This window comes from Ovis aries, chromosome 4, assembly GCF_016772045.2.
Source record: "Ovis aries strain OAR_USU_Benz2616 breed Rambouillet chromosome 4, ARS-UI_Ramb_v3.0, whole genome shotgun sequence".
Lineage (NCBI taxonomy): Eukaryota > Metazoa > Chordata > Mammalia > Artiodactyla > Bovidae > Ovis > Ovis aries.
Window position 1 is genome coordinate 62,028,585 of NC_056057.1, and position 15,680 is coordinate 62,044,264.

The 15,680-nt window shown below is 41.5% G+C and overlaps 1 protein-coding gene across 7 annotated transcripts in view; it reads left to right on the forward strand.

Annotated features, from left to right (window-relative positions):
• ELMO1 (engulfment and cell motility 1) overlaps nt 1–14,428 on the forward strand; it is a 581,422-nt gene extending 566,994 nt beyond the window's left edge. For all 7 annotated transcript variants that reach the window (XM_060414767.1, XM_027968620.3, XM_060414768.1 and 4 more), the window contains 2 exons: nt 8,141–8,218; nt 13,030–14,428. In XM_060414767.1, the coding sequence (XP_060270750.1) occupies nt 8,141–8,218; nt 13,030–13,230 (279 nt within the window). In that variant the 3' untranslated portion in view covers nt 13,231–14,428. The remainder of the gene's footprint in view (nt 1–8,140; nt 8,219–13,029) is intronic.
• Nucleotides 14,429–15,680: the final 1,252 nt, after the last annotated feature.

Sequence of the window (15,680 nt, forward strand, 5' to 3'; positions counted from 1 at the left end):
GGCATACCTTAGGGTCTGTAGGTTATTCGTTACACAGCATTTATTTCTTCTCCACAACGTGGGGAAACAGGGATCCAACAGCTCATCAGATTCCAGAAGAGCATCCTTAACCAAAGCAGCAAGTCCCCAGCCTTCATGATTTGCCTTCTTTCAAGACCACCTGAAGTCAGAGTATAGTCTTGGGAAGTACCAGCTCTGCTCAGCTCCGGCTGAGGTCCCTGTGGTTATATAACACTTGGAACTGACCAGGACACAATTTGGGGAACTTGGAAGCAATAAGAGTCTGTAACTTAAAGAAGGCTAGGGGTGGTGTAATTGGTAGCAAAGCAACTTGCCAGGACTCAAGAGCTCTAAGTAGGCACAGAAAATTATTTAAAACACTTCTCATTCAACTCAAACATGTAAAGAGCCTAGGAGTTGTCACTTCCATCCTAGAATTGATAGTGCAGGGGAAGACCACCACCATGGAATCTGGATACACTGAGTCACATACATCCAGAGTTCACAACCAGATCTACTCAGAAACAAAATCAAGAGAATTCATTACCAGCAGACCTACTCTGCAAGAAATTCTTCAGCCAGAAGGGAATTCTATAGGATAGGAACTTGAATCTACGTAAAGAATGGAAGAGTATTAGGGAAGGAATATGTGAAGGTAAAAGAAAAGTATATATATTTTGCTTATTAATTAATCTAAAAGGTAACTCTGTGCTTAAAATAATAATTTTAAAATGTGTTATATCTATAGCATCTGGATAAGTGAAATGAATGACAGAAAAGTCAAAATGTACAGGAGGGAGAAGTAAGGATACTCAAAACAGGATAAGGTTTTTAAAAAAAGAAAAAGGAGAAAATAAAAAATAAAGAACAAATGCAACAAATGAAAAGAGTTACAAACTTGGCAGACATAATCTATGTCAATAGTCATTTTAAATGTCGGTGGTCTAAATACACCAATTAAAAGACAGGATTATTTGAGTAGATAAGAAGCAAGTAGATAAGTAGATAAGAAGCAAGTTTCTTGCTTTCCTACAGGAAACCCACTTAAATATAAAAACTAAGAAAGGTGAAAGTAATGGGATGAACAAAGATCAAAATGCATGAGGCAAACTGAGAGAACTGAAAGAAGAAATTCACAAATCCATTATTATCCTGGAGACTTCAGTAACCCTCTGTCAGTAATTGATAGATCAAGTGAGCAGAAAATCAATAAGGATATTGATGACCTGAACAGCACCATCAATCAACTTGATCCAATTAACATTAATAGAAAATCTACTCAACAGCAAAATATACATTTCTCCCAAGCTCACAAGAAACTTTCACCAAGACTGACCACATTCTGGGTCATAAAATAGATCTTAACAAATGTAGAAGTAACAATCGTACAAACTATATTCTAATTCACAATGGAATTAGACTAGAAATCAATAACAGAAAGATAGATGGAAAATCCCCAAAATGTTTGGAAATTTCAGAACACACTTCCAAATAACCCATAGTTCAAAGAGGTATTCTAAACAGAAATAACAAAATGTTTTAAACTAAGTAAAATGAAAATATAACTTACTAAAATGGGTGGGTTGTGATGAAAGGGAAATGTATAGCATTAAGTGCATATATTAGGAAAGAGGAATGGTCTAAAATTAGTAAAGTTTCCACCTTACAAAACTAGAGAAAGAAGAGCAATTTAAGCCTAAAGAAAACAGAAGAAAAGAAATAATAAATATTAGAGGTCAATGAAATTGAAAACAGGAAAATAGTAGAGAAAATCAACAAAAGCAAAACTTGGTCCTTGGAAAATATAAATGAAATTGAAATTTCTAGCTTGACTAGCCAAAAAAAATGAAAGATACAAGCTATCAATATCAAAACAGGTATGGAGATGAGCTCATTTGAGCCTAGGATGTATGTGGCTGATTTTGGCCTTCTTGTTTCAGATTCCTCTCCCTTTAGAGGAGACCAACAAAACAAACTGAGTGAATGACTTTTCCAACCTTATTTTTAAAATTTGTGATGACACTTATAGAAAACTGGGCAAGTGGGCAGATGAATAAGTGATAGATGAATGGACGGATGGAGAGGTGGTTGGATGATGGAAGAATGGATTGATAAATGGGACACATTGCTGTAAACACATAGATAAGACTTCAAATGAAGGCTGCTTTCTGGGATTTGCTAACCTAGAGGGCTAAGAGAGGTAGTAGCAGCTCTGCTAGCCTGGCTCTTTCATTTGTATGAAAATAATTTGTCTTGTAATTAATAGTGTTCATATATCTGATGCATCAGGGAAAATATAAGAAAGCAGAAAGGAAACCCCAAATTCTAATAATTTATTTCCTCAACCCACTCACACCCCTTCCCCAGGGATCCAGAGGCCTGCTCCTCCCTACCTCTGGGACTTCTGGATAGGACAGGGGAGTTGTTGCATTCAGTCACTAAGTCCTGTACTCCACTATCTCTCAGAGTTTGCTCAGATTCCTGTCCATTGAGTCAGTGATGCTATCCAACCATACCTTCTGATGCTGGGAAAGACTGAAGGCAAAAAGAGAAGGGGGCAGTGGAGGATGAGATGGGATGAGATGGAAAGAGGAGACCTGCAACTTAAAAGGAGGGTTGGCCAAAGTGTGTCCACAGGAGGTCTCTCAGGGCATGGCAGTGGGCAGCAACCAAGGCCTGCTGCTGGCTCTTCAGCTTTTCCAGCTAGGCAGTAGAGTCTGACATTTTATGCCCCAGGACTCTTCATTAGCTTAATTATGAGCAGGGCAAACTGGACATTCAGATCTGTTGGTAACTGGTAGTACTTCTTGCTCATTCAACAGCTGACATGCCAGGCACAGTCTAAGGTCCAAGAAATAGATAAAGGAAAAGGGACTGATCCTTTCCCTTGAGGCAGAGGTCTTTTTCCATAGAGACCTTCACTCAGTCAGCATTAGAGCCCTTGAGATGGGAGGGCTGTAGGCACAGAGTGATGCACAGGCAGACATGGCCCTGTCCCCCTGGAGCTGTCCAACTTGTTTAAAAGAAGTTGGTGCAACAGACACATTTCAGTGGACACAAGAAGTATTGGCTTCTTCACACAGAGAGTAGGAAATCCCTGATACTTGAACAGAATTTTCATGGGTGAATGGAAGTCGAATTGGAAGAATTTGACTTTTAAGGATTAAGGATTCTAAATTCAAACTCTGTGATTCATGAAATAAAGTTGATTTGTTACTGTATTTTTGAAAGTGGGCAGTCCTGGTACTTATCCTGTTAGCATGTAATCACCGGAGGAAAACTCTAACCAGATATCAATGAAAGGGATAGGAATATGTTTGACCTGAGAGATGCTTCCATTTCACCGTGCCCAGAGCCCAGATTTATTTTTCCAGTATGATTAATGTACCTGAAATAAGAAGCAGATTATATTAGAAGATGATAATCCTGATCTTAAGTAAAAAGCCTTTTATTCAGAGTTACTTCATTCATCATTCATACTCACACTATATTGAGTATTTTCTTTATACCAGAACTGTGCCGGGTGCTGGGAATCCAAAGATAAATACGACCTGGCCCCTGATATTTTGTGTCTAGAGCAGATACAAGATTTAATGATCTCCATGCTATTATGATCCAATGGTGCCTATGGCCCAGTAAATTTAGAAACAAAGGGAGCCTGGGATTTTGAGAAGGTTCATGGAGGGAGTGATGTCTGAGCTGGGTTTTGAAAAGAAGAGAGGGGAAGACCTTCTAGGAGAAGGAAACAATAGATGAAAGGTGCATGTGGCCTTTTGACATCTGATGAACATCCTCTGACTGAGAAACATTGAATTCACGGTAGGATTGGTGGGGACAGAGATGAAAATGGGTTGGAGAACTATTGGCTAATAATGCTCGGAGAGATGGGGCCCAGACATAAAGCTACTTTACAGAAGGCAAGATCCTCTCACTGTATCATATATGAATGACTGATTTTGCCTTCTAAAGTAGAAAGTCAAACTCCTAGGTGTATAGATGAACCGCAGTGTTTATAGCTATGAAATCTACTATTTCTCTGGCCATGTTTAGCACACACACATGCCAAGTTATATCCACATCTGTAATCGAAATGCTTTGCCCTCAAGATAACCTGGATAGATGCTGGAGAACCAACATAATTAAAGTGAATGGCAGGTGAGATGGCCAAACTAGACAAGTCATCCCAAAATAAAGTAAGGAGTGGAAGCCAACACTTTACAGTGAAATTGTGTTGTATAAAACTCTACTCTCATATTCCATCAGCCCATCACGTGACCCTAGAAGGTGGAAATCCCCAAATCAAGACACCATCATGCCCAGAATTTCTCTGCGCATCCCCTGACCCTGTATGCCTTGTCAGTAGACCCAGGGCCAGAAGGTTGAGTGGGGTCAGAAGTCATAGCGTGAGTTCCTCCTGTATCCTCCAACCACGGAACTGGCTTATCCCAGGCCTTCCTCCACACATGAGGGGAGGACGTATGAATTAGTGAGACGGAGGACGGAAATAAGCTACTCCTGGACATGATTTTTCACTGACTTAGATCCAGAGTGAATGAAAGACCTTAGGTAGTGAGTAGCAAGACCGCAGAGCATCATATATTTAAGAGAGTGTTGTGGTGTGTGACAAGAAGCCCTGAGGGGGATGCTGCCCCAGATCCACAACTGCTTACTCCGCCGCCTCCTGGCACCTCTCTCCCTCACAGACAGTTTGGACAGGTGGCCGCTTCTAGAGTGTTAGCCCGAGAGGCCATCGCTGCCAGCTCTGCAGCCTGCCGGCTCAAAGTGCTGCAGAGCTGACCTCCACCAAAGCCTCAATGACAGCCAACTGGGGACGTCAATAAAACTCATTATAAGTGATAGCAGGCTTTAACGCAGGCGTGCGACTCAGAGAAGTAATTCCTCCAACCCCTCCCAGGCAGCTTTGGTGAAATTAAAGTGGGGATTGACATTCTCACGAATTTCCTATTCCCTGCCTGTGTTTATCAGAAATCTAGGTCATGACAGTTCCTCTCATTCACGTCCTCCCTGGTAAATGCCTTAGAAGGGCAAAACCTAAAGTTGGCAGCCCCCTCTCCTTTCTCTTCCTGCTCCATGCCCTGTGGGAGAGAAAGTGTCACAAAGGACAACCACACTGACACTCTGGTCTCAAGTGACTTCAGCACCCAGTCAAGAGGCCACGTCTGGGCTCTGGGGATGCTCACACCTGCTGTCGTAAGCAAGAGGATGACTAGCTATGTGCCTGCCCTAAGCAGAGCAGCAGGCATGGTCTACCATCAATCAGAAATCCGTTGTCAGTTTCACCTTTTCCTGTTGACGTCTGAAGGTCACCTGGTGCTGCTATGATGTACTGACTGGGTGTCCAGAAGCAAAGCCCCTCCTCTCCTTTCTCTTCAATCTATTAAGTACGAGTCAGAGTTTTTCCAGGGGATGACACTAAGATTAGTAAAGAAATCATCATGTATATCAATGTTTCTCATCTAAGAACAGTTTTTATGAATTTAGGAGATTAGAGCTTAACATTTTGTTGAAAAATGTTTTCAGTTTTTTAAAAGAAAAAAATCACCTATGATCCCAGCACCTTAACATAATTATTTTCATTTCACATATTCAGTTCCAGTCTCCAACCACAGCTAGACATTGTTCCTAGCTGTGATCAGTATGTAAATAATGTTCATTTCTCTTGTTTGTTTTTCCACTTAAAATCGAATGTTTGTAATTATACTTAATGCCTAGCAGCATATATTTCACAAGGTTGCTAATTTGTGATTTCTTTATTTAATGTTTTACCCAAAGAAGGGAGGACATTTATTTAGTTCCTCAAATTACATTCTTACGGCTTCCTTGGTGGCTCAGTTGGTAAAGAATACACCCGCAATGCAGGAGACCACCCACAACCCAGGAGACCCAGGTTCAATCCCCGGGATGGAATGATCCCCTGGAGAAGGAAGTGGCAACCCACTCCAGTATTCTTGCCTGAAAAATCCCATGGAGTGAGGAGCTTAGCAGGCTGCAGTGCATGGGGTCGCAGAGTTGGACATGATTGAGCTCAATGTTCTGTCTTTCTGTTCTATTATGTTCTTACAGATAATAGTATATACAGTTTTGCTTACTTTTGAATTTTTTTAGGAGTAACTCCAAAAGTGAGACGGCTTGTTCTTGATATGGGCTGCCTTACAGGCTTTTTTAAAAGGATGACACCAATTATGGTACCACTGTTAGGACCCATGACCATTTTCATTATGCACTAAAAGACCCGAAAGAGATGCTAAACTTATGGGGAAATTGTTTTTGTTTGTTGGTGAACTCTTTTCCAATTTTATTGATCTTTACTTGAATAGAATCCTAAGGGAAAAAAGAATGAAAAATTCAGAGTGGGTAGTCTTGCAGAAGAGATCCTGGTCTGTGACTCAGCAGTTTTTCCTTCACTTGTTTCTATTTCTGGTAGGGTGAGGATACTCTAAGAGGATGAGATGCTGGTAGGTCTGGGCTCAGAACAAAAGCTGCTTTCCCTTAATGAGGGGACAGCTAGAGTCGAGCCAATCACAGAATTCATGAGCACCACAAACAGCCTGATGGCTGACTGTGTCAGGAGAGGAATACACCTAATGCTGAGCCTTTGGAGTCCGCTTGGGAGAATTCCTTCTCATCTGGAATTCTGAAATCTAGAGGCAGTGACCTCATCTTTCTCCCTGCCATCTTCTTTCTGGAGCATTCTTGCTGTGAGTCACTGGCCAAAGACAAATCCTCTGACAGGTGTTGAGGTAGAGAAGGATGTGGAGAGGTCTACCTCCCTAAGAAAGAATGCCTGTGGGTGGTTACTGAGAATGCAGCTCCCAGATCATACCACGAGGGAAAGGGGCAGCCATCAGTGGTGCCTAATAGACACAGAGACAGGAGGTAGACTAACACTGTCTTTTGTACTGATGCAGAGCATCGATGTGGACTCCCTTGGCTCTTTCCTCCAAATTAGGAGTTTTTAGGGTGTTGAGAGGGGCTTCCCTGGTGGCTCAGATGGTAAAGAATCTGCCTGCAGTGGAGAAGACACAGGAGATGCAAGTTCGATCCGTGGGTCAGGATGATCCTCTGGAGAAGGAAATGGCTACCCACGCCAGTACTCTTGTCAGGAGTATTCCATGGATAGAAGAACCCGGTGGGCTACAGTCCATGGGGTCACAAAGAGTTGGACATGACTAGCACACACACACAAACACAATACAGGGTGCTGAGACGTTCAGTGACCCTCATCTTCCAAAGAGTGTACCTGCTGACCGCTCAATCCAGTAGAATAATCATTATATCTATCATTGTATAGTATGTACAATTTGAGAAGCATATTTTAGCGTACATATTAGGTACAACACTGAGTGTCTCGGCCAAGGTCATTCAGCTACAATGGAATGACAGCCTCACTTAGTCCTTGGCCCTTTGGGTCTGTCTCATAGTCTGTACTATGAACGAACCCAGGCACTCGAATGAAGAGACATTCACCAATGGATGAATCCAGCTATTCTGCCACTCATGCCCATACTCTCCTTTATACCCTGCAGCTACTCTAGGATAAAACTAGGTTTTGTATAGCCTTTGCTCTACAGTAGTTCAGAGTTCAAAGGGCAGACATACTACCTAAAGATAGTGGATTCATCCGGAAGCCTCATTACCTCCTATGTAGCTTCCATGCTTTAGGAAGTTTATACCCACTATGAACATCTGTCTTTTTGGAAATGATGAAAGATAGAGCAGCCCATAACATTGCTGATTGCAAAAGAGTTTACTACTTTCCATGGTCTCCCTGGGAGGGAGGTGCTGAAGATAGGAAAGTAGCATAGCTTTGGGGCTGTGTGGCCTTGGACAACTCACTTAACCTCTCTGAGCTCCTTCCCATAAAAGAGGAATGGTAACACTTGCTCCATGCACTGTCTTGAGAATTGAACGAATTGGTTCATGCAGCCCTCTCATGAACAGAAGGAAATGTGTTGTGAATCTTGAAACATATTGTCCTTCTTCCTATCAGCCTCACTACCACTCCACTTGCCTAGACCCACTACAAGCGCTATTCCATGTTCAATCTGCAGCTATTTGTAACTGAAAAACAAAACGTGCAAATTGTCTTCAATGTGGTGTTTTCTCTAATCTCTTGCAGGAGGTGCTTGAACTCGCTTTCTCGATCTTGTATGACTCAAACTGCCAACTGAACTTCATAGCTCCTGACAAGCATGAGGTAAAGGTCTCCAGGGGTTAATTTATGAGAGAATGTCATATTTTCTTGAGAAAAACAGCAGATAAAAAAATACTGGAAAGAAATTTTTTTTAAGTCTGCCTGAGAAAAATTATGAGCAAAGGCACATTTTGTTGACTTAGAATAGAATGAAAACCTCTCGAAAAACCGCAAATTAAACAGATTCAGCTTCTTCTTAGCTTAATCAAGAGTTTATGGTAAAGAAGAAGGTATAAGTGCTTCATAGTAAGGACATAACTGTTACAGAAAAAATATCATCCTTAGCTATGGCTTGGTTTTTATTGAATATTTAGGTTTTGGTCAAAATTTTCCCATGATAAATTTGTCTCAATTCTTTAAAACATTTGAGAACTAGATTTTTTATCATGTTTAAGTTGTTTTAAGAGGTTTAGGACTGTCTCAGCTGTTGGAATTTTATTTTTGAGATGCTTTTATTCCTTTTTGACATCTTGTTATATGTATAATTTGTTTCTCTTCTCAAAGTACACTGTCAGCTATATTTAAAATATTTTGCATAAATCTAGGAAAATGCATTTGTAAGATGAAGTAGCAGCTATGGCTGATTTAATTTTTTTTTCTTGTAAGCTAGAACCCAACATCATGCTTGAAACTCTTATTTTTAGATGATACCATTCAAATTTTTTGTTGTGCATGTGTTGACATAAAAAGCTTTTAGAAAGGAAGGAACATTTTAATAGAACTTGAATTTTGTTCCCCATTTCCCCAGGGAGACTTAACTCATTTAGAAGTTATTCTGTATTTGTTTTTGTTTTTACTGGCTTGAAGCTTTTGAATAAAATTGTACACCCCAAAAGAGAAGAAAGATTAGATGCAAATCCTGCATTTAAACTGGTGCTTAAATATAATTCTGTGTTACTTGACATTTAGTTCATGGAAGGGAATGACTTTGTCTTCATCTTCTTGCAAATAGATACCGTGTCCTACCATTTCTCTTTTTAAATAAAATTGTGGTTGTGCACAGGCCACCATATTCAAGATATATACAGATATATAGGAAACCACTTAAAATAGTAGAACTGTGGATGCTATTTAAATCTATACAAGGCTGTTTTTTGCCCAGTGTACGTTAATTTCCAGATAAGGATAAATGTTCTGAGACTGCCAAATTTTTATTCATATCTGCCACTTTTTATTGATGCAGTGAGGAGAAAAATGCCATGCACTTGTGAATACTTTTAATTTCTTCAGACCACTTTCACATCTATTGCCTCATTTTCTTTGCATAATTGCCCCATAAAGCAGAAAGTTCTATTACAGTGAGGATTCTTTGATCCTCACTGATCAAAGGAGGAGAGAGAAGCCTCCCAAAACTGACTACCTCAACAATAGTAAAGACAATAGTAATTATAACTGGAATACTCTGAACCAGGCACCGTTCAATGCTTTGTGTGCCTCACCTCCCTCAATCTTCATTCTGTAACTGTAAAAGAAACAAGCTAATGTTATTCCTATTTTATTAAAAAAAAAAAAAGTAATGTGCCACAGAGAACTTAAGAAACTTTTTCCAGATCAAACAAGTAGTGAGTGATAGAACCTGGATTTAAACAATAGGGATCTTGTTCCAGAAACACCTTCTGTCTGAGCCCTGTACTGCGTGGCTTGGAAGGAAGAAAGCAGAACCTGGACTCAGGACTTCCTGCCAGTGTCCATCCCCTAGCTTCAGCAATTATCAACTCATGGCCAATGAGGTTTTACCTGTACCCCCGCCCACACCGAGCTGACATACCCCAGATTATTTCAAAGCTCATCCAGATGTCATCATTTTATTTGTAAATATTCCCCTTGGGCATCTCTAAAGACCCGATGGACCGTAAGTCGCCAGGCTTCTCTGTCCATGGTATTCTCCAGGTGAGAATACTGATGTGGGTTGCCATGCCTTCCTCCAGGATATCGAACCCATGTCTTTTATGTCTCCTGCGTTGGCAGATGACTTGTTTACCACTAGCGCCACCTGGGAAGTCCTACATTTCAATAGGTTGCCATTATTGTCATTATCAGTGTCCAAATTATCTTATTTAGAAAAAGTAGATCTGATCCCATCACTTCATGGCAAATAGATGGGAGGATAAAATGGAAACAGTGACACTTTATTTTATTGGGCTCCAAAATCACTGTGGATGGTGACTGCAGCCATGAAATTAAAAGACACTTGCTCCTTGGAAGAAAATCTGTGACAAAGCTAGATGGTGTATTAAAAAGCAGAGACATCACTTTGCCAACAAAGGTCTGTATAGTCAAAGCTATGGTTTTTCCAGTAGTCATGTATGAATGTGAGAGTTGAACCTTAAAGAAGGTTGAGTGTCAAAGAATTGATGCTTTTGAACTGTGGTGTTGGAAAAGACCCTTGAGAGTCCCTTGGACTACAAGGAGATCAAATCAGTCAATCCTAAAGGAAATCATCCCTGAATATTCATTGGAAGGACTGACACTGGAGCTTCAATACTTTGGGCACCTGATGTGAAGAGCTAACTCATTGGAAAAGATTGCGGGCAGGAGGAGAAAAGGGGCAACGGGATGAGATGGTTGGATGGCATCATTGACTCAATGGACGTGAGTTTTCGCAAACTCCAAGAGACAGTGAAGGACATGGAAGCCTAGCGTGCTGCAGTCCATGGGGTGGCACAGAGTCAGACATGACTGAGCAACTGAACAACTACAGAGAAAGTAGGAATACCTCTGGTTGGCTTCTGAGTCCTATTGACAGATGACCCTGGAAGCTTTCAGGCATTCTGGCATGACAAGATACTCCAGGTTCTTCTTGTGCATTTCCTGCCTTTTCTCTATGGAGTTTTGACTCCTTTTGGTATTTAGCAACCAGAATCTGGACATTCAGTGTGCCTTTTACTACTGAGCTGGTGATTATTTTTAGGCATTTTTGTAGACAGAGCTTGGAGTTATGTTTTTAAAAGACAAAATACATCATACATTTATATTGATATTTCCAACTCAGATTCAGTACTGCAGTTTTTATTTATTGATCGTGATGCTTTTTAAAAAAGTTTTCTGTGCTTGCTGCTTCTCAAAAGCACCACAGAAGTGTTCCAGTGTTAAATTAATCTGTACTAGGAAGCTAGCCAGGACTGGGAAGGCTGTGTACAAAGAGTGGCAACCCCAGCACTTAGATTTACAATGAAACAGTGTCTAAACTGGAAGGGGCCTCAAAGAGCATGGGGTTCAGTGGTGCTTCTAAATGGAGATACATCCGAATTAGCTGGAAGCTTGTCTAAATAAAATTTCGTGACCTAAGATTTGTATGATCAAGATCTACAGAGTAGATCCTGGGTTCTATTTTTATCAAGATTATTTATGAAGAAACAAACGTTTAGATGTGTTTAGAATCTATCTAAGGCATTCACAAGATAACTAATACTTCCAGAAACCCCTTAGCCCTCAGCTGATATTTAGATGGGTTAAGTGCTCTGTCTGAAATCCCATAGTCAAGGCCGAACCGAAGCTCTACAGTTCAGGACTGCCCTACTCAGGCAGACTTAATAACACACCCATGGTACACCTTCTCGGCTTAACAAGATCTGTATAGTGTGTGCCAACTTGTAGTGCTTTTTCGTTGAGATTTGCTGTCATATTCTGGAACATAGCCCAGGTAACCACAGTGCAAAAGACAAGCTAAGTAGGGTCTGGAATTGCAACTTGACCCAGTAAGGGCAAGAGAGGGGATAATCTAGAACACATTCTAGAAGGAAGACCAGTCCCACAGGAAGAGCAGTGAAATTGGTATCAAAGAAGCCCTGTATAGGACTAGGACATCCTAAAAGGTGAACCAAGCACAACATCCAGAATGCAGTCAGTTTTCTGATGTTTGCAGCAGAGGCTAGTTCTTCACCAAGTATTATGGCTTTAATATCAGGTCAGAGCAGGATTTCAGCCTCTGGAGGGAAGCTGACAAGAACAAGGCAAGTCCTCAGATAAATGAAGCAGCCTACTGGAGAAGCAAAGGACATGATTAATTTTTAATGAGAGGGGTTGAACCAAATTCTTAGTTGGTTACTATGGAGTGCTTTCCAAAACAGGTGATGTCCCCAGGGATCAGACTCCAAAGACATGGAGGAGAAAACCCTTAGAAACCAGAAACCCAGGCAGAAGAGGTCCATAGACTGGCAGCTAAGCCACCTTCCATTAAAATCACCCAATAATTTTAGTCATTTTGTCCACCAGACCTTGGGCAGCACTGAGCTATTCCTAAATCTTTTGCTAAGAAATACAAAGGTGGGACCACCGTTAGCCCCAGGTTGGGGTTCGACTATCGTTTTGAGTGCAGAAATCAAACAGGATAGTCAGATATTAACTCTAGATTAGAACTTTGCTCGGAGTCAGGAGAGTTTGATCTGATGTCGAGTCCAGGAGTGTTAGGATATATTCTACCAATACCTTTAACTCTTTGATTCAGTGGTGGGATGTTAGAGATAGTCTGTTGCACAGGCAGAAAAAACTCAAATCCTCCTGCTGCTGTGTAGGGAGGCATTATTTATATGGAAGAGTGCAGACAATAGAGGCAGATTGCATAAGTTCAAATCCCACCTACTCCACGTACTGCCAAGTGACTTAATTTCTCACTGTCTCAGTTCCCTCATCTGTAAAACAGAGATGCTAACAGAAGTGTCAGCTTCATAGAGGTGCTGACTATCAAATGATGATGTAGGCAAAGCCCTTAGCACAGAGCCCAGCCCTTGCTGAGTGATCAGTCGGTGTTAGCTGTTGTTACTCCTCTCGCCGTTGTCATCAGTCGTTCTCATTGTCACCTTCTTTCTCCCCAGTACTGCATCTGGACAGATGGGCTGAATGCGCTGCTGGGGAAGGACATGATGAGTGACCTGACACGGAATGACTTGGACACGCTGCTCAGCATGGAAATCAAGCTCCGCCTCCTGGACCTGGAAAACATTCAGATCCCCGACGCGCCTCCACCCATCCCCAAGGAGCCCAGCAACTATGACTTCGTCTATGACTGTAATTGAAGCACCCTGGGCCCAGATGCACCCCCTCCAAAACTGGAAGATTTAGCTAATAGGAGAGAAGAATGAAAAGGCGCCCACACCGTGGAATCCGCTGTGGTCAAGGGACGCTGTGGGTCCACACTTCCTTTGGCCTTGCCTCCTCTAACTCTGGCATTTTTCTGCCCCTCCGTGGCATCCTGCTCACCACCCCGATTCTGTTTCTAGACTCCATTGCTTTAGGTCACCTCCCGTCGCTGCAGTCGAAGGTGGGAGAAAAGCAAAATCCACCACCAATGAGAGAGCCAAAGGGCCCTTCCATCTTCATTCCAGCAGGCAAGTCCTCCCCTCCTAGAGGCTCCAAGCCAGCAGCCCAGACCTCCTCCCAATCTGCAGCCAGACACAGGGGTGTGCCTCAAGCTCTGGGTCTGGAAGAACCGGAAACGATCTAGCTACTTGAGAAGACAAACACCACTCCTCGTTCCCCTTCTCTCTAGGGTCTGCTCACACCACCAGTTCCATGTGAATTGAAATCTGCTTCTAAATGCCCCCCCTCCCCCATTCTGGCCTCTGCCTGCCCACTTCCTCTCTGGTCCCAAGAGCAGCAGCAGTTGCCTCATCCTAGTTCTCGCAAACGTTGGGTCACCAGACACAATCTGAGGGTCCCGTGGCCACATCACGTCTGCCCTGTGACTGTGACCACCCTTTCTGTCTCTCCGCTAGTCTTGGGTTTCTTCTCCCTGCCCCAGCCCTGACCTGCCTTCTTCATTGCCACATACTCCTCCAGCCCCTTAGCTGAAAGCACAATGCTGAAATCAGTCGTCCTGCTTTATCTCTAATGTACTAAATCTAAAAGCCTCGATGATAGGCAGTTGCTTTGTAAGGGTCTGGGAGGTTCTGCTGCAACACAGGTTCCACAAGATGGTCAAACTGTCAGACATCCAAGTTTACATCATTGTAGTTATTACAGGTATTGACAATTTGCAAACGGTTTGGGTTGTTGGTTTTGGGGGTTGGTGGTTTGTTTTTTTTTTTGCTTTGTTTTTGTATAAAAGAGTCTAACATTTTTTGCCAAACAGATATATATTTAATGAAAAGAAGAATACATAAATGTGTGTACTTTCCAGGTTTTTTTGTTTAATTATTTGAGTCCTAAACATCTTCCTGAGAATAACATTCCTCTAAACATGCTGTGGAATAAAATTAATTGTGATGAGTTGGAGAGCTGATGTTTTGATTTGGTAATTTAGGTTCTGCTGCTCAGTCATCAGCATCACTGAGAGCTTGTTGAAACTGCAGAATCTAAACCTCACCCCAACCTTGAAGAATCAGGTGATGCTCATGCATATTAAAGGCTGAGAACCACTGCCTTTGGGGACTCTTGACCTTTGCTGGAGGCTCTGAGCATCAGTAAAGAATGATCCTTCTAAGAAGACCATCTCAAGTCAGCTAGAGAATCAGACCTACTTCATAAAAATATAATGTAGGGACTTCCCTGGTGGTCTAGTGGTTAAGACTGCGCTTCCACTTCAGGGGCACGGGTTTGATCCCTGGCCAAGGAACTAAGATCTCACATGCTGTATAGTGATCATATTAAATACTTTTTAAAAAACAGATATTTAAAAAAATTAAAAATATGTATTTATAATCTATTCATTTTACACTGTTACCTCCTGACTGACTTTATCTTTTATTTTTTTCTTCCTTACCATTATATAATTTATAAAACTGTCCAAATGAAACACACCACACTTTGAAGGCACAAATTTATCAATGGAAAAGAATGCAGACCCACAGACCAGAAATAAATCAACACAGAACTAGATAAATCTAACCATGAATTAATGAAATATGGGTCAGAGGCCAGCAAAGGATTTTTCTGAGGTTATATCCATTGGAGGCATATCTGGATCATAAACTCCAACAGCTGGAAGAAATGTCAGGAAGGTCCAAATGATGTGGAATTCACAGCACAAGCCACTCTTGACTCACAACAGAAGTGTTAGATGCCTTCAGGTCACTGCTCTTATTGTCACCAAGATGTGCAATTACAGGCTAACCTGGGTTGAGATGACATGAACCCTCCATAAATTACAGGAAAAAAATTTCCTTTATGATTCATAGTAATTCCCAAGTAATTATGCTTCCCATCAATGCACTCATGCCTGAGTGTCAGGTTGAAGCTTCCTTTACATTAAGTTTTGATGATATTAACATGTATGTCCTTCACATCAGGAGCATTTATAGATTTACCCATCAGCCTGATAAAATGATAAATGGTAGGTAAGAGAAAGGAGACAAGAGTCAGACCATTTGTTACTTAGGAGTTACCAGACTTCATCTATGAAAAAGGGAATTTTTTGGACCAAGTACCTGAGATCCAGGGACTCTTGCCCTTCTCTCTTCTGTTGCTCTTGCTTTGGTGCATTAAATAGAAACTAACCCTTTTATGGTTATTAAAAAGAGTACTCTGC